General features: G+C 50.2%; 1 protein-coding gene across 1 annotated transcript in view; it reads right to left on the reverse strand.

The window, feature by feature from the left end:
• Positions 1–18,801, reverse strand: part of grm7 (glutamate metabotropic receptor 7) — a 132,434-nt gene extending 113,633 nt beyond the window's left edge. The window contains exon 1 of the mRNA XM_070993348.1: positions 17,597–18,801. Coding sequence (XP_070849449.1) covers positions 17,597–18,109 — 513 coding nt within the window. The 5' untranslated portion in view covers positions 18,110–18,801. The remainder of the gene's footprint in view (positions 1–17,596) is intronic.
• Positions 18,802–19,843: the final 1,042 nt, after the last annotated feature.

The following is a 19,843-nucleotide window of genomic DNA, read 5'->3' on the forward strand; positions in this document are numbered from 1 at the left end:
TCTCATAGGACGACGCCGTGTGACTGACAGAGCCCTCAGAGTCTTCATCTTTCCATCAGCTCCTCTTCTGTGTGTTCGGTTTGGACGTGACAGACTGTGTGAAACACTGATGCTGCATTAAAATGACTGGAAAGCACGAACAGAGCGAAGAGTCTGATGAGGTCATCGATCGATCGATTCAGAGCCTGACGAGGTCATCAATCGATCGATTCAGAGCCTGACGAGGTCATCAATCGATCGATTCAGAGCCTGATCAGTGTGGTGAGACGTGAACTCCACCGCATGTCCAACCAGTGACACCAGATTAAGAGACGGGATTACAGACAGATTAATGTCGCTGCTCACACACACACACACACACACACACACACACACACACACACACACACACACACACACACACACACACACACACTGACATTCATGATCAGCAGGTGGATTTAAGTCAAGTTTAACTCAAACAGAGTTCAACCAGAACAAACTGGTTTCTAACCAGCACCAGCAGCTCTTTTATTCATTTACACCCAGTGAACCTCTCCTCCCTCTCTCACTCCCCCCACCCGTCATGTTTATACAGCCCCTTCCTCATGCTCCACTGCTCCTCTTCCCTCCTCATTTCCCTAAGTGCCTTTGTGCCTTTGCGTGTTTGTGTGCGCGCACGTGGAAACTCGCAGCCGGACGCACGCACACGCGCTCTCACGCACACGCTGGCGTGTGCGTCGCTGGTGTTGACCTGCAGCAAACGAAGCTCGAATGGAGCGCGAGGCCGGTGTGACTCGTCCATGTTTAATTAGCAGCACGTCGTTCTGTTGCGGTGGCGTTCGTCCGCTGATCAAAGGCGTGCAGAGTTCAGGGGCTCGTTCAGCCCGAGCTCCAGATCACAGTCACACTGTCATCACGCGTAGCTCGTCAAATCCACGAGTTTACAATCGAACCGCTTTCCTGCTGCCTGTTTTCACTCCATCTGGGTCACGTCCAGCAGGTCACGGCTGTGACGTGACCGTCAGTCATCGTGTGGCGGCTGTGTGTGCTGTTCTGTGTGTGTTGTGTTGTGTTTGTTGTTTGTTGTTCTGTGTTTGTTGTGTTGTGTTTGTTGTTTGTTGTTCTGTGTTTGTTGTGTTGTGTTTGTTGTTTGTTGTTCTGTGTTTGTTGTGTTGTGTTTGTTGTTTGTTGTTCTGTGTTTGTTGTGTTGTTCTGTGTTGTGTTGTGTTTGTTGTTTGTTGTTCTGTGTTTGTTGTGTTGTGTTGTGTTTGTTGTTTGTTGTTCTGTGTTTGTTGTGTTGTGTTTGTTGTTTGTTGTTCTGTGTTTGTTGTGTTGTGTTTGTTGTTTGTTGTTCTGTGTTTGTTGTGTTGTGTTTGTTGTTTGTTGTTCTGTGTTTGTTGTGTTGTTCTGTGTTGTGTTGTGTTTGTTGTTTGTTGTTCTGTGTTTGTTGTGTTGTGTTGTGTTTGTTGTTTGTTGTTCTGTGCACGTGGACTGAAGGCAAACCTGCTGCTTCTGACATCTATTAAAAACAGAAGCGATCAGATGGGATTTGTGTGTTCAGGTTTCATTAATCTAATGGCTCTGTTTGTGTGTGTGTGTGTGTGTGTGTGTGTGTGTGTGTGTGTGTGTGTGTTTGTGTGTGTGTGTGTGTGAACAGGTATTTATCACGTTGTGGGGACAAAAATCTGTTTACACAGTCACATTGTGGGGACTGACCTCCCTTATGGGGACAAAATGCAGGTCCCCTTAAAGTAAATCATTAAATTTCAGGGTGCAGACTGAGGATAGGGTTACGGGTTAGGTAAGGTTAGGTTAGGTACAGGGTTAGGAATAGGCAGATAGTGGTTAGGGTTATGGTTAGGGTTAGGGTAAGGCTCCAGGAAATGAATGTAAGTCTATGTAATGTCCCCACAAGTGATATAAACACAACTTGTGTGTGTGTGTGTGTGTGTGTGTGTGTGTGTGTGTGTGTGTGTGTGTGTGTGTGTGTGTGTGTGTGTGTGTCTGATTTCCATGGCGTTTTTGTCGTTTGACCTTCGGCTGCGGCTCTTTCAAAGGCGTCGTCTCTTCTTCTGTGGTGGTTTAATGGACCGACTGGAGAATCAGCTCCACCTGCTGTTTACCTCCATCGAGAACGAGACCAGAGCTCATTCACTACAGCGGAAACACTCAGCGGCGTCTCAGCTGATAACGGGACGTGTGATTTATGACTCTGGACGACAGCAGAGTAAAGATGGCGGTGATAATCTTCCCGCGCGGCGTCTGTTAGCCTGTCACGACACACGGCCTTCACGCCGCTGGACGCAGCGTTCGCTCGCTTCCTCTCGTTCTGAGTGAACGCTGAAACGAATGAACGGTTTCCACTTGAGCTCGATGAATGTCAGAGTGAGGACGGAGGCGGTCCTCGGGGACGCCGGCGTTGTATTGATCACAGTCTGAGCGCGTATGTATGCGGATGTTTACGGCGGAAAGCGATCCGGCTGTCGTCGCGCATGTGTCGGCGGTTGATACTTGGAGAATTGAGCCGAGCGATCAGAAGGCCGTAACGATTTCTGGCAGCTTCCCTCTGCAGGGGGATCCTCGTTACGGCGCCGACGAGGAAGACAAAGGCGATGACAGGCTGACAAGCGGTCCCAGCGCCCCAGTTTACGACATTAATGAGCGGAAGAGGAGAGACGAGGCGAAGTGAGGTTATGTGAAGTGTGCGTTTGTTTGAAGAGAGAGAGACAGCAGACAAAGGCGGGTGATGTGTGTTTGTGTGGGAGACAAAGACAAGAAGCACCGAGAAGGGACGAGACCAGAGACATTCAGATTTTATGTTTCTGTGTGTGTGCGTGTGTGTGTGTGTGTGTGTGTGTGTGTGTGTGTGTGTGTGTGTGTGTGTGTGAGAAAGACGGTGTAAAAATAGAGTTTGAACATGTTGAAATGACAAGATCCCTGAATCCTGGAGCCGTTTTCATGCCCTTAAAGCCGCCGACACGCTCGCTCTGTCAGGCTGCCTGCAGTGGTGCTGCGAGCTAAATGCTAACACGTCTTAGTTTAGCCTTAAAAATGGACAGTTTGGGTAAAACCTCAGGGTTCACGTGTGTTTTCTACTAAAAATATCTTAGAAATGACCCTAAACCAAGAGGACTGAATCTCTCTTTGCTGAAGGCTTTGTGAGGCTGCATGAGCTAAAGGCTAACGTTAGCACACTAATATTCTACAATCATTTAGCAGGTATGACGTTGACTAAGTTCACCATCTCAGTTTAGCCTGTTAGCATGCTAACATTAGCTTATTAGCACTAAACACAAAGTACCAAAGTAACCAAACAGACAGGCATTGGTCACATGACGCTGTTGACCTGATGATGGCGCTGCATGATACGTCAAAGATCATCCTGAGGTGAACATGAAGCTCTGAACCAGATTTCATCCAAATCATCCGACAGCTGAGACGTTTCACTAAAACCCACGGCTGTCCGCCTGATGGAGGCGCTGCAGGAGAGGGCTGTGGGCTTCGTCCTCTGAGGAACGCGAACGTCTGTACGAACATCGTGTAGATGTTGACATGTTCCAGTCTGGACCAAACGGCCGCCTGACCACAGACAGACAGACAGACAGACAGACGGCCTTCGCCGTCCCTGCAGCCTCGCTCTGGGTCTGGGTTCAGACAGCAGAATAAAAGCAGCCAGCATTCAGCTCTTGGACTGTCAGCGCTGCTCAGACTGCCTGACTGATTCGCTGAAGCTCTTCGGCCCAGGGTGCACCGCGGCTCCACTTCCGACCGCTCTCTTCCTCGACTGATAAACCCACAGCGGCCCCTGAACTCTTCCTACGAGCTGCACCACTGAACTCTCCTTTGTGACCGCTAATCAATACAGCTTCACATTTCAGAGCCACATCGTGCACACAGCGCTGCACCGGGACTGAATTTCAGCCCTGGACTTGTCCGCTGGGACCAGCCCGGGGAGACGCTGGCTTGTTTGTGATTGGCCGGTGAGCCCAGCACGCTCTCAGGTGCACCCTGAATGACAGGAACACAGCGGGGTTTGTCCCTGTGCGTCAGATCATCACCCTCAGAGAGGTAGAACCGGTCTACTGAGCCCCCAGCAGCCTCTGGACTGCAGACGCCCCCCCCCCCCCCCCCCCCCCCGCAGACAGCTGAGGACTGAATAATATCTGAGACTTCTGCAAACATTTCCTCTCCAGCAGTGCAGCAGTAATTCAGCGAGCACCCAGCGAGGGCGGTGGGACCGCTACAGCGGCTGAATGCGAATGTGAGACGGAGAACAAAGCGTAAAAGCTTTTGTTTTTTCAGTCCCAGCAGATATGCAGTTATCATTGGGACAGAACCCCGGCTCCAGGGTCTAATTAACGATTTCATTATTTCTATGAGTCAGTACGTCCACGTTTGAAGCCGGCTCTTCTTCTCTGTCTTGTTCTCTCATTATGCAGTGATGTCATTATAATTTCACCTCATGCAGGGTTACTGAAGCTGCTTCATGGCTAAATATCTACACGGTGTCTCAGTGTTTTTCACTGTGGACGCTTGGTCCTCTGCTTGACATTTTGTACAGATGTTCATGAAGCCCTGAAGATTATTCTCCATGCTTTGATCCTCCTCCAACACCATGCTCACTTCCAGGGTTTTTTCTGATGTTAGCATTTAGCTTCAGCCTCTCAGAGCTGCTAGCATGGCTGCAGACTCCCACTGCGGCTCGTCTCTATTTGACTCTTTCGCACTCTGTGCTTCCCTCATGATTCACTGAGGCTTTTCGGGTGGAGCTCTGGCACCCGGTGGATGACGCTCGCTGAGGTGAGGTTACTCCACGCATAACGCCACCCTGCTTCATCATGCATGGTTATTCTGCAGCCGCAGGAATATTTGTTCTGACTCTTGCTCTCAGGACGGCGGTTTGCTTTTAGGAGATGCTGTGTGTGCAGCAGCATTTTACATTTTCCCTGCAAATAGTTCAAGGCTCAATGCATCCATAAAACAAGTCATTTACAGTCCCATCTCCATCAATCGACACTCACTACAACAGAGGACTCTCCTCTGAAGCCAGCAGTCAGCGCTTTGCAGATCTGCACCCGCCACACGTCTGCGCATCACTCCAACAGGACTGAACACGGTTGTTCCTGAACGAAGCCTCGTCGTCTCATCTCTGCTTTTATTACGTTCATCTAAACCTGAAACGCTTCACGTGCTGATCACACGTTTGTGACGCTCACACAACACAAATATCAAAGCTTTGAGTGAAACACCATCATGAAGCTGCAGCTTGTTATGAGAGATGCTGCTGCTTCGTCTCGTGACGCCTGACATGTCTCCCTTCATGTCTTCGCCGCAGACTGGGAGCAAAGCGTCGTCTCAGCTGTGTGAGAGTGAAAAATAATTTGTGGGTTGTGATTCAGGCCTGATGCTAAATGAAATGCTTCTTCGTGGGCCCGCTTCACCCTGCCACTGGCTTTCCTGACAATCGAGCCGGTAATTTTTCTGTAATCCTGCAGACAAACAGACAAACAAAAGCCAATGAAACATAACTAATGAAGTCAAATTCGCGTCTCCGTGGAGGGACTTCACATTTATGACTTGCAGTGAAAATGTGTTGTTGTAAGCGGTGAAGCTCAGATGAAAATAAAAGGCTGGATTCAGTTTGGTGGCTGGTGAACGTCGTGTTCACACTCCAGTCTGGTTTTCTCTTCTTCTTCTTCTCCTCCTCGATGATCGTTAACGCTGACAGGCTGCTGGTCGTTTTGTTTCACCAGCAGAGGAAATCAACGCTGAGCAGGTCTATAATTTTTCTGTAAGCGCTACAAAACAAACCTGGATTTACAGATTGTAATAACACTGCGCTGGCGCAGGTTAATTCCACACTCAGAACTGTTTATTGTCTCCTCGGCTGCAATCACGCATCGATGTGCTCCTGCAGTAATTACACGGCTGCTGTCAGCCTACAGTAACGCCGCCTGCGTCGTTCATATCAGCCACGTGAGAGCTGGTTTCTCGCCACCTGTTAGACGCTCGCTCGTCTTCGTCGCACTCCTCGCTGCTTGTTTTGAGTTACTGCCTTCATTTCTTTGTGGGGGAGGCAGCCACAGACTGTAAACATGTAACATTTGTATGCAGGCTGCAGTCTGGATGCAGCGCCTTGAAGTGGTGACAACAGTGACAGCGAAGGCGAAGTAACGGGCAGATTGAGAGTGGGAGGAGGAGGAAGCACTGCTGCAAGTTCCAGCAGAGCTGAAGAACAGAGTGTTGCTGCTCATGCGTGCCGGGAATCGCCTTCATGTTTACATGCTTCACAAAGCAGATGTCTCTGCTCAGACGTTGGAGGGAAACGTTCGGCAGGCTGGACGTCGTATTGTGTGCTGCTGTAGTGTCGCTGATACAGGAAGGTCACATTCGGCTGCGTGGGAAGGAAAAAAAGCTCCGTCACGTCTTCGTGAAATCCAGCTCGTTATTATCTGTTCTGATTTATTCCAAAGGTCGCTGCTGCTCTCCGCTGCTGCTGACATCAGGGATACCAAACAGGCCGGAGTCACATTCAGAGATGAAACCAGTGGAGGCGAAGCCGCAGAGGGCCACCACATGTCCGACCGGCAGCTGTGTCACTGCTGAAATCAAAGTTTTCCAGCCAATCACGGCTCTCAGTGACCGAGCGGCAGGTCAGATGAGCGGCGGCGGGCTGGACTTCTTCTCTGGCTGCAGCAGCAGAGTCTCTCTGAACCGTCCTTGACTTCCTGACTCACTGAGTTGGCAGAACATCAGTCCTGCTTCCCCCAAAGAAACTTCTTCACCCAGAAGTCCGAGGGGGATCTGGCTGGCTCTGGTCCATGTGTCCTGAAATCCTTCAGAAGGACGCTGGACATGCAGAGCGCAGGCGGAGGAGCGAGAGGCTGCACCAGGTACTGCTGTCTGCTGGTCCAGTACAACCATGAGGCCGAGAACACTGCTATACTTTTACTGCTGATACTGCAAATACACCAGGGAGCTGAGAGTACTTTGAATTTTCTTTGAATGCTGTTTTTTCTTCTAACGAAGTGTCTTTACACTGTTGTACTGGTACTTTTACTTCAGTAATGCATCTGATTCTGTAGTATTTCTGCACGCATTTCTCTTTGTTTCCACTCAATCAATGCGTGACTTCATCCTGCAGGTGTACTGAACTGTGATGAAGTGGCACATGACGCTTTGCATCGAGTGGTATCCACGGCGACAGTCATCGTCTGATCTGCTCGTGCCCTCTCTGCTGCCGTCTATCATCTGGAAACATAAACTCCATAAACACCACAGCAGCTTGAGCTGGCAGGAGGCTCACTGCTGTTTTTATTCCACGTGTCAAAGAATCACCTGTTCAGGTGTTCAGAGGCTTCACAGCAGTCCAGAGTCCCCACTGCCCACATGAATGAATAAGCAGGGATGGCTGTGCTGTGCATTCTGCTACTGGGACTCGCTGGTTGGGTTGGTCTGGTCGCACCGGTCTCATCTACGTTAATCACTTCAGTAAATAATGTTTTAGTGTTGGCATTAGCTGCTAGGTGGACGACATTTACGCCGGCTGTAAAAGCTTCACACACGCAGCAGTCGACGCTCTATCATCTGTGCTGGGCTCAGGTTTGTTCTCATGACAACAATCTTTCCGTCTTTGCAAAGATGCTCAGCACACGCTGAGAGTTTACAGCGAACAAAGAGATCACATGAAGGCTTCCTTTAAACGTTCTCCAAACTCATTCTGCATCAGGCAGCCACACAAAGAGTCTGCAGCCGCGTTAGCAGCTCGAGAGGCTGCAGGTGCTTCTGCTGAATGCTAATGTTCAACAGGTATAATGTTAGCATTAGCATGCTAACATTGGATAGTTAGCAGCAAACACAAAGTCCAGCTGAGTGTCAGTAGTTCTTGTGCTTGCCTCTCCTTCGTCCACCTCTGGTGCAGGCCCGCCTTTGCTTTCAGGTGACCGCCCATAGTTTCAGAAGCATTCAAAGAAAAGACTACGGCAGCCCACTGGAGGCACGCAGAGCGATGCAGGTTCACCTGTGACGAGCAGAAACGCTGTCTGAGACCTCGGCACACAGACCTGGCCTGGAGTTTCCAGAGAATCGCCTTCTTCACACAGAGTGACGCACAAACAGCTCGAGTAGCATCATTTCTCCTGCTTTCATTCATTAGGATTTCAGTCGTGAAGCAGCAGGACTCTGCGGACGCTCCGTCAGTCTGCTGCTCCAGGAAAAGCTCAACAAGCATTTCACTGACTGTCATTAAACGTGTCAGATATTCAAGGTGCCCAGAGGAAAGACTTTGATGCTGGTCCCAGTGCCCCCATCAGGCCGCCCTTTAAAACCCTCCCTGAAATATCTCAACATTAACTTGACGGATTGGCACAAAACGCTGTGCAGACACTCGAGGCGCCCGCTGACTCCGGTGATCCGCTGGCTTCTGCTCTAGCGCCACCATGAGGAGGACGTCAGGAGTTCTGAGTGAAATGTCTCAGCCCTTCACGCTCCCTTTCTTAACACCTGCTGGCTGTAACAACTTAATTTCCCCAGTGTGGGATCAATAAAATCTTATCTTATCTTATCTTATCTTATCTTATCTTATCTTATCTTATCTTATCTTATCTTATCTTATCTTATCTCTAGCGCCATCATCAGGTCAGAACTCTGATCAGAAAGCCCAGTTATGGACGAGGCTCTGAAGTCGTCTTTGTACAAATAATCAGTTCTCCAAATGTCCGATAAGTCTGAGGAAGAAAGACAGAAACAAGTATCGAACGTGCGTTTAAAGAAGTCTCTTCTGTCAATTCATTTTCTCAGTTTAAGATTTAAGGATGGAAAACGCTTCAGATCCTCTGAGTTAACAGATCTGAGCTGCACTGAGGTGAAACCACCATCAACACGCTGAAACGAAGCCTTCTGATCTGAACCAGGTCACAGGAGTCTGGATGGAGTCCAGAGCCACAGGGGACGGGCCTGTGAGGTGTCTCAGAGGGAGGACGGAGACCACCACAGCTATGGTGGAGCGCCGGCTGAGGGGGGGCTGAGGGGGGGCCGCCCTCTCCTGGGTGCTGGATTAACAGGATGTGCGAGATGCAGCTTTGAGAGGAGGCGGCGAGGGGGCTGAAATGGGAAGAGAGGAGGGAGAAAACAAGGAGACGAAGACCTGGGAGGAAGGAGCCCACCAGCTAGATTCAAGCTTTCAGCATCATACAGAAGAATCATCACAGAGGTGAGAAGTGTGATGGAGGCGCAGGAGCCAGCGAGCCAGCGAGCCAGCGAGCCAGCGAGCCAGCGAGCCAGCGAGCCAGCGAGCCAGCGAGCTGTTATTAGATCACACTGCTTCAGCAGAGAGTCCTAACGAGGTCATTAATCACATTAAAGTGGCAGCATGGACCAACTGACAGTGATCAATATGTTTAGGCTCATTTAGTTTCTTTTAGCTGATGATGAACGTGTTCGCAAACAGTCGCTCGTCATTCGACCGCGGTGTTTCATTAGAGCTGGAAGCCTCCACGGCCAGGTGACATCACCTGAGCGCAGGTGTAAACATCCATCCAAATGTTCACTGATGAGAAAACAAATTGCAGAAATGAGAAACTCGACAGCTCAGACTCGTCCAGCTTTCCCTCTTTTTGAGCTCGTTTTTGATCTCCACCACCTCCTGGTCTGGTCTGGTCTGGTCTGGTCTGGTCTGGTCTGATCTGATCTGATCTGATCTGGTCTGGTCTGGTCTGGTCTGGTCTGATCTGGTCTGATCGGATCTGGTCTGGTCTGATCTGATCTGATCTGGTCTGGTCTGGTCTGGTCTGGTCTGGTCTGGTCTGATCTGATCTGGTCTGGTCTGGTCTGGTCTGGTCTGATCTGATCTGGTCTGGTCTGGTCTGGTCTGGTCTGGTCTGATCTGATCTGGTCTGGTCTGGTCTGGTCTGGTCTGATCTGGTCTGGTCTGGTCTGGTCTGGTCTGGTCTGATCTGGTCTGGTCTGGTCTGGTCTGGTCTGGTCTGATCTGATCTGGTCTGGTCTGGTCTGGTCTGGTCTGGTCTGGTCTGATCTGGTCTGGTCTGGTCTGGTCTGGTCTGGTCTGGCTCTTTAGCTGCTTTAGCTCCTCTGTGTTCTCCAGCTGTCACCTCATACATGCTGTTAGAAAGTTCAGAGGTCGTCTCCTGACGCAGAAAGACAGAAGATCTCAGGCACTTGTGAGTGAGACGTGTTTTGTCTTTAAAGCCTTTTAAGTCCTTACTGAGACGCTGCAGTCGGTGCCTTTCGGCCCTGCAGACGCTCCCTTCTTTAATCTGTTTCTCCAGTGAGACTGAAGAACAGCCTCTCTGCACTTATGATGGAGGAGGAGCCGGCCGATGTCATTGGATGATGTACGACGTGCTGCACAGACCTGCGGTGACTTCATTATATCATCATTCACACGTTGTGATGTGTGGAATAACAATAATGAAACGTGTCGTCGAGCCTCACACAAACAGATTCTGCAGCCTTCTGGAAACTAACTCCTTCATATGTATTAATGACATCTCTATACAAGAGATGACAGCAGCTGTGCTTTCTGGCCAATCACAGCTGCCCAAATGCTTTTGAAATGCATCACAACCTGAAACATTTTACCGACTGCCTCTCTGAGTCCAGCTCTACCTTTTTCCTGCAGCTCCTCTCCGACCTGGAAGTGTCTGCACGCTAACAAAGGACAGACACACGGCGGTTCATCTGCAGCCACAAGTGCACTTTCACTGAGTCGGCACTCTTGTTGTGGCACTTCAATGAATGTAGGTCAGAAGAAAAGCGCGTCCAAGAGTTATGAGTCGGTGTGGTGTCCAAAAATAAAGCGTAGAGGCCCAGAAAGAGGCCGAGCCTTTACTCACCGTCAGCGCCGCCGAGAGAGACGCTTTGTCCTCACGAAGCCGCTCCAGAGAGTCGGATGGACGAGGTTCACGTGGGACAAATCATTTCAGGCGTCCTCACAGTTTGAGCTGTCTCAGATCGTCAAACGAGTCAAACGTCTCACTGAGTGTCTCCTACAGAAGCAGCACTTTCATGGTTTCCTGTTTCAGACTGGACATGTCAATAACTCCTACCTGACGTCATGATCTGAAATAACACCTTTCCTTCTTCTTCTCCTCTTTTCAGCACAGCTTGTTCCTTATTTGTACATTTCTGAAACATCAGAACGACGCTCAGTCTCAAAAGGTGAAAACATGGCGGCGTACTTCATGGACATGTCCATATGGTGTCTCATCTGGAAATGCGTAACAATAACGAAACACTAATGGCGCCACCATGTGGTCGGTAGTTACATGGTTTACTTTCGTCCATTTGTCTGAAATAGGCCACGCCCATTTGGACTTATAAAATGCTTTGGCCATTTTGGATTTTTTGCTCCTTTGAGCAGACATTTCATCTGAACTCCTGACCCTGGACAAAACTCACGAGTCTGTTTTTTATCGCCTGTTTGTAATTGGCTACCACATGTTTGAAGGCGTGGCCTGACGCAGCACCTGGTCGTCGCTCTGCAGGATGTTACTGCTCGGCTCAGGAATGCTTCGTAAAACCTTCGTGAATGACTGGATCGGACACTCTGAGTCTCCACTGTTTGTAAACGGAGGTCGCAGATGACGATGACGATGATGACGATGATGATGATGATGACGATGACGACGATGATGATGATGACGACGATGATGACGATGATGACGATGATGACGATGATGCAATGCCGACCGCCGTGCAGCGTGACGGCCTCACACTCACACCCTGCAGCCTGGCATCGACATTCGACCGTCTCACCTCACGCAGCGCGACAGGCAGTAAACTCGCTCCCCGGCTTTATCGTCGCTCCACCTGCCCGGCGTGCTGCACAGGCTCGATGGAGGAGGCTGGAGCGCTGAGAGGACAGTCCACACAGCGAGCAGCAGCAGGGATTCACCCTGCAGGGACCCTGTCCCACCGGGACACACTGACAGAAACCATTAAGCCTGTCAGGTAAATCTCAGCCACCAAAACTTGTAGCGATTCATTTTTAACAGGCTAAACTCTCAATATTCATGTCGACGTTCCCACCGGTCGGATATTTCACACTGAATTATGTCATGAGCGTTGAGCCAGGTCTGATATTTAGCACTTTAAACAGTATAATTGGCTGTTTCCTGAGCCGAGCAGCGAGCGTCTCCGCTGCGCTCTGAGCTCACAGGGCGGCCGTCCCGCCTGGGGGAGCGGCCACGCCGGATAACAGGATCTGTTCTGGTCTGAATGGAGGATCTTCCTGTCACGCTCTTTAAATACTTCAGCCTACTAGGACACAAACTCTGGACGGAGACGCTGGTTATCAGTCCCACTTCCTGCGAGTGCAACTTCAGGCTTAGCCAAAGTAAACGTGTAACTTCCAGCAAAGCTCACAGTCAGTGAACTCAGCATGAGTCAGCGGGTGAGTCATTCAGGGCCGACCGTCCAGAGGAGGGACGGTAAGTCCGGCCAGCGTCTCCTCATCAGGAGGCAGGGTGGTGTCACATCAGAGGAGAGGATGAAGATGAGCTGATACCTGCTGCAGTCTGCATCCAATCACAGAGGAGAGACGCTCGTCAGGTAAAGTCTTCACCTTCACTGAACCGTGTTTGTTTTCACAGACTTCACAGCAGCGTCAGGCCAGTTCAGTGTGACTGAAACAGTCTCTCACACTCAGTTTTAAGACTCGTTCAGATGAAATAAACTCACATTTCCTCACATACAGATGGAAACACAGGCCGGGACGACGTGCTGATCTCCTGGTTCAGACCATCACGACGCCTCAGTGTGAGTGCTGTGATTTTAGTAGAAATTCAACATTAGCATTTATTTTGTTTGCTTTTCTAAAAGCAGAACATGAAAGTTAATCTAACAACGTGCAGCACACGTCCACCTGTCTGTCTGTCTGTCTGTCTGTCTGTCTGTCTGTCTGTCTGTCTGTCTGTCTGTCTGTCTGTCTGTCTGTCTGTCTGTCCGTCCACCTGTCCGTCCATCTGTCTGTCTGTCTGTCTGTCTGTCTGTCTGTCTGTCTGTCTGTCTGTCTGTCTGTCTGTCTGTCTGTCCGTCCACCTGTCCGTCCATCTGTCTGTCTGTCTGTCTGTCTGTCTGTCTGTCTGTCTGTCTGTCTGTCTGTCCACCTGTCTGTCTGTCTGTCCGTCCACCTGTCCGTCCATCTGTCTGTCTGTCTGTCTGTCTGTCTGTCTGTCTGTCTGTCTGTCTGTCCACCTGTCTGTCTGTCTGTCTGTCTGTCTGTCTGTCTGTCTGTCTGTCTGTCTGTCTGTCTGTCTGTCACACTGCACAAAACACTTCAAAGTACACCCCCCCCCCCCCCCCACACACACACACACACACACACTGTATATATGTAAAGTCGGATCAGGAATTCAAGCATTAAAGAGAAAAGGTGAATCCGCTGTTTTCCATCCATGATGAAAACGTGTGTGTTTCTATCTTCTGTTTTAAGGGTGAAGCTAACAAAAGTTTTCATTATTGATTAATCTGCAGTTATTTTCAGTCTGCAGTTTAAAGGATAAATCATCAAACATGACGAAGAACAGCTGGAAACCAGTTTGAATAACTGTGACCTGCCCACCAGGAGCTCAGCAGCGCCGAGCAGCGTGTGGCGTTCAGGTGCTCTGATGCGTTCAAGCAGCTCGTCGTCATCTCGCGTAGCTGCGCTTGATTCAGATCAGCTGATCCTCAGCTGATCAGCCTCACCTGTGCCCCTGATGGCCAAACACTACATGTCCAACTCTGGACGAGTGTCACCAAGCTCCTGACACACTCGTGTCCTCAGCTTGTCTTCAGCCTTCAAACAGCTCATTGTACCTGCGCTGTAAAGGAAGTCCTGCTTTGGTTCGCTCTTCATCTTTAATTAATTAATTTTCTGATCATGTGACATGTGGGGGTCTCGTAACGTACGAGAATCAACAAACCAAGTCCCTTTCCGGCTGCGTGGAGGAAGCGGAGCTGAGCTACATGTGTTTTCTGAAGCTCCCGTTCGCATTAATATGGTCACATATGGAGTCATAACAGTGTGTGGAGCTAATGGGCTGGAGCTTACATGCCGGCCATTAACTGCCATTACCAGCAGCACCGCCGACGTACAACACAAAGCAGAGCCCACCGGGCCCACCTACCAGCCTAATTATCTGCACACATGGGAGGCGAGCGGAAACACCCACCCCCCCAATTAAAAACAGCAGCAGCGCTCATGAAAGCTGCAGCCAAACTTGTTTTTCTAAGAGAGAAGTTCAGTTTTCTTTTCGCCCTCACGCTCCCTCAAATTTACAGCTAACAAAGGGAGCGCATCCCATAATGTGCAGACAGGGGGAAGTTAACGACCCGCCATCCTCTCGTCAACGTGCACCTAACGAAGCACAGGTGGAAGGAAAGAGGAGGAGAGAGAGGGGGAGAGAGAGACAGAGAGAGAGACAGAGAGAGAGAGAGAGAGAGAGAGACAGAGAGAGAGAGAGAGAGAGACAGAGAGAGAGAGAGAGACAGAGAGAGGGGGAGAGACAGAGAGACAGAGAGAGAGAGACAGAGAGAGAGAGAGAGACAGAGAGACAGAGACAGAGAGAGACACAGAGACAGAGAGAGAGAGAGAGAGACAGAGAGACAGAGACAGAGAGAGACACAGAGACAGAGAGAGAGAGAGAGAGACAGAGAGACAGAGAGAGACACAGAGACAGAGAGAGAGAGAGAGAGAGAGAGAGAGAGAGAGAGAGAGAGAGACAGAGAGAGACAGAGAGACAGAGAGAGAGAGAGAGAGAGAAAGAGAGAGAGAGAGAGAGAGAAAGAGAGAGAGAGAGAGAGAGAAAGAGAGAGAGAGAGAGAGAGAAAGAGAAGGACGACTCGATGGGAGGAAACCTGAGGCAGCGACACTGAGAGACAGGTGAGGAGCACAGGTGAGCTGCTTTACTGCTGCTAACATTAATTTTCACCCTCCATTAATCAATTAACTGTTTTGTCAATAAAATGTCAGAAGGTTTTAAAAACACTCTTCCCACAGTGACGATTTTAAATCAGACATATTCAGTAAATGTGAGCGGCTGAAATCAGCCAACGATCCATCAATTATCAGAATCAGAATGTGATTATCACCGATCACACTGATCACAATCACACTGATCACATCGATCACTGATCACACAGATGACGATCACACTGATCACATGTCCACATCGATCACTGATCACCAATCACTGATCACCGATCACACCAATCACTGATCAGTTCATTTTTTGAGACTTTTCAACGCTCGCTGGCGTTTCTTAGTCTCGATGAAATCTCTGTCATTCAGACAAAGCAAGACGCCTGAAGGCATCACTGTGGGCTTCAGGTGATTTTCACCACTTTTAGAAGTTTCAAACAGTCGATTGAGGAAATAACGAACTAACCTCATCAGATCGTGTATGAAGGCATGAATGGATGAAGGCTCAGAGCAGCTGCTCGTCTCATCAGCTTCATTCACTCCATCAGGTCTCATCCGCTCAAAGCTCGTTTGCTCTGAGGTTTTTCTGTGTGATGATATCACACGATGCCGTTTGCTGTTTCTGGACACGAAACTCAAAGTGTGAATGTTTGCTAATGAGAGGAGAAACAGAGCAGAACACACCCTCGTTCACTGCCAGCCCACCCTGACCTGACCCCGAGCCACCGGGGGCAGCGCTCCAGAGACCAGAGCCTTAATGTGTTTGTGGTGTGACTCCGGTGCCAACTAGGCCATTTAGTGACGTCAGGGGTGTAATGAAGCGAAAACAGCTGTGGACAGATGACTTCTGTATCACAGGGGACAATCATGACCCCCCCGGCTCATCCAAGCAGCATCCGAGCAGAACCTCCAGAGATCTGGAACATGAGTGATGAAGACTCACACGAATGAAGACAGAGACAGACTGTCCACCAGCTTTAATGAGGACGTCGTGATTCACTCCATTCATGCCTTTGATTTGTGGAGAAGACCTCAGTTTTTGTTTATTTTCATTGACCCCGGGTCACAGTTCAACGTTTTTTATTGGTCGTCAACCACAAAGACGAGGCAGCGTCCTCATGCTGTGTGGAAAAGTGGGACAGAAGAAACTGGGTGAGAAGCAGCCTTTCAAAGTCTGTTATTAAAAACATCCTGACCATTAAATGCTTTTCAAAATCAGCTTTCAGCTGCTGAGAGTTAGCCGGCCCCAAAGCCAAAGCTCTGAAAAGCTTACAAAAGTTACTAAGCTGTGGCTCACAAAGAAACCAGAAATATCTGCAGCGGCTGAAAGACGGAGGGACGCTTCCTGGACTTCATTTGGTGGACGTCAAAGTTTTTGATCTAAAGCAAAATCGGGATGGACCAACACGTCCTGAAGGGGGCGACGTGGAGCAGGAGCCTGAAACAAAGGACGTTAGCGCTGTTTTTAAGACAGGAAACATCTGAACCTGACGCACGACCTGCACGACCCCTCTGTCACACGGCTTAGCGTTAGCTTAGCGTTAGCTCGGCAGCTAGCGCTCTCAGCTGATGTTGGTTTGTAGAAGAGCTAAAACTGTCCAATCAGAGCAGCTGAAGGTGTAATAAAGCGAGTGAACACGTTATCTTTCACTTCAAAAGAGATTCGGTGTTCAGTCACGATTGAAAGCTTTAATGTAATGAGCTCGGATAAGAAACGAGGAGAGGATCAGAGAGCGAAAGAGACGCTCGTTTGACGTCTTTAACTGAGATGAAGATCCTAATGAATCAAAGGAAGCTTCTGAGAGGAGCTGTTCTTCAGCACCACCCTCCTCTCGCTCTCCACGTCTTCACTTCAGGTCTCTCGTCCACTCACTGTGTGTCTTTCTGGACATGTCTCTCTCACATTGTCTCTAATTCTTACTGTGCGCTCCATTTCATCCTGATCTGATCTAAACCTGGTTCAGGTCTGAGAGCAGGACCCTTCAGGACTGTGAACTGCTGTATTTCACTTCTTCTCCTTTTTCACTCAGATTAAAATCTGTTGTTTCAGGATGAAGAGGCCACAAACACGTCGTTTCCACAGTAAATACAACCAACACACACCAGTCACTCAGTGGACAGAATGTGCAGTTAAGATGCAACATGAGCGTCCACAACTCGATTAATAACCAATGTTTTCGTTCAGTTCACCAATGAATGAACAGCTGACGGTAAGTGATGAACATGAAAGTGAGACAGAGCCAAAGCAGAAACACACGCAGCGTCTTTGATGAACGTATTGATCCTGATGAGACGCTTCTCTCCGAGCTTCTTGAACACAACATGAACATTTTCTGATCAACCCCCCCCCCCCCCCCCCCCCCCACACACACACACACACAGCAGCAGCTGTTGTTGGAGTGTACCTGCACCACGCCTGCAGAGGGGTTTCCTTCAGACCAGCTCACACCACAGGCAGTCGGGGGGGGGTGGGGGGGGGGGGTAGTTTGTACAGGAATCCATTGCAAATTGGATCTGGGTGAGGGGAAGTGTTGGAGAGCGCGAGCAGAACAGGCCTGACTGAGTGTGTGCAGCTGGAAGTGGCTCGTGTGAACCGCGGGGTTACATAAGCAGCATGTAGCTGATGTTCATGATAACGCAGGTGAACATGTCCTCAGAGCGGGACAGGGGACGGACACTCTCAGCTCCTACCTGAAACAGCCGCAGGATGTTGGCCACCATGATGGACACCGAGCTGGCCGACGCTCCGATGACCCCGACAACTTTCTCGGGCTTGACGAAGACCGGCGGCTCCCCGTTGGTGCACCTCACGTCCGACGTGTCCTTCTGGATGAGCGCCTGCACGAAAGTCAGCGACTGTTCCAGCGCGTACGTGTCCCGCGAGCAGGTGTCCAGGACGCGGGCGCCCAGGGTGACGTTCGGCAGCAGCTCGTCGTCGCCGTTGATCTGGTCCAGGGCGTACATCATCGCCTCCAGCCGGTGGATGCCGTTTTCCTTCTTGATGTCCCCGCACGGTATCCCCGGGACCCCCCTGGCGTGGACGGGGAAGAGCCCCCCCAGCGTCACGTCGCCCTCCACCCGGATCGAGTGCGGCGCGTAAATCTCCTGGGAGCCGGCCAGGTCCAGGAAAGCCTGGAGCATCCACAGCACCCGGAATGTAAAGCCCGGTTTTAGCGGGGGGGCATGGTCAGGCTGCCTGCCCATGATCTGATCCGGATTGTCCCACAAACAGTTAAATGAACGCGGCTCTGCCACAGACCACGACTGGAAAAATGTAGACCCGCTGCGAGCTGCGAGCCACTTTTAAGATACTTTCACCAATCCAACAGCCGAGTTCATTCCTGTCCTCGATCCAGCAGAGAGGAGGGGGCAGGCTTAGGTTTCCAGACTACTGTAATCCCGCAGGTGACACACACACACACGGACACACACATCCAAACCGAGCTCAGCCGCGGATTCACCAGCGCGTTATCCGTGAGGAGAGCGCGCGGAGCTGCTGCCGCCGCTGCACTCCGCCGCGGTCGCTTGTTGCTTGAACAGCCATCCCGAGCTTTGAGAGCAAGAAACAGAGAGAGGAACACACCATCGGCCGATGCTCACAGAGGCCAGCGACAAACTCCAACAGGCTCTCCTGCTAAGCGTCCGCGCACAGACAATCACCCGCGTTCATGTCATACTTCACACTGAGAGACGCTGAGACTGGATGCGGTCGCACCTGCGGAGAAATACGAGGCAGGGCTGAAGCCTGCAAACCAGGTGCGAGGACGGAGAGGAGAGGGCGTCAAAGAAGTCTGTGAGAGCCGAGCCGTGCGTGCCAGGCTCCTCATCCCTGCCCGGCCCGGGTCCACGGCGGCTGGAGGCTCAGGCTGCGCGCGACAACAAGCCCAAAAGTGTCTGAGCGTTCCTGCGAAAACCGAGAGCAGGAGCGCGGGCTCTCTCTCTCTCTCTCTCTCTCTCTCTCTCTCTCTCTCTCCAGCCCTCTGTCACGCACACGCGCACAGACACGCAGCCACACGCGCACACTCCACCCACGCGCGTTCTTGTAATGATCAGCGTCTCGATGCCAAAACAAAGCGCACGAACGGTGAAAACCCGGTTTTCCTTCTGAATCCTGGACAGCTCCTCTCACCACGGACGGCACTCAGAGGAGCTGAGCTGCGTCGTGTTTTCTCTAACTGCTCTGAAATCAGTTTTACCGCAACACTTCGTCAGTTTCTTGATTTTGACGTGATTTTGAGCTCGTGACTGACTTTGTTCATCAGATGTTTATCAGATCTCTGAGATGTTCTTTCATCTGTCTGAGTGAAAACATCAGAAAACGCTCCAATCAGAGGGAAGAAATGTTCCTGTTGGTGAAATATCGACGTTTTCAGATCAGCTCAGTGTTTTATGGCCTTCCTCAACATGTTGTTTTAATGTGATCAGAAGGAAGAAAAGAAGAGTTTTATGTGATTTTACACACACACACACACACACACACACACACACACACACACACACACACACACACACACACACACAGCCAGGAAATAAAATCAATGTCAGCAAAACACAGAAGGGTTTCGACAAACAGCAGCTGATCGCGAGATTTACTGAGGATTGATTTCAGCTTTGACTCAGATACAAGAAGACACGTCATAAATAACTGAAGCGGCAGTGAAGGGTGCGTCTGAACAGTGTTGGAATGCGGCCGAGCTCTTCACACTCTGCTGCTGAGGCTGAAAGCAGGTCCAGTCAAAGTCTGAATGACTGATGTGATTCATTAGAAAACACCCAGAGGAAGTGACGACCGAGGTGTGTGTGTGTGTGTGTGTGTGTGTGTGTGTGTGTGTGTGTGTGTGTGTGTGTGTGTGTGTGTGTGTGTGTGTGTGTGTGTGGAAAAACCTCAACATGACATTTTCTTTGTGTATCTTTACGTTTTTTCTCTTTACTGTGACA

The sequence above is a fragment of the Chaetodon trifascialis genome, chromosome 3, assembly GCF_039877785.1.
Source record: "Chaetodon trifascialis isolate fChaTrf1 chromosome 3, fChaTrf1.hap1, whole genome shotgun sequence".
NCBI lineage: Eukaryota > Metazoa > Chordata > Actinopteri > Chaetodontiformes > Chaetodontidae > Chaetodon > Chaetodon trifascialis.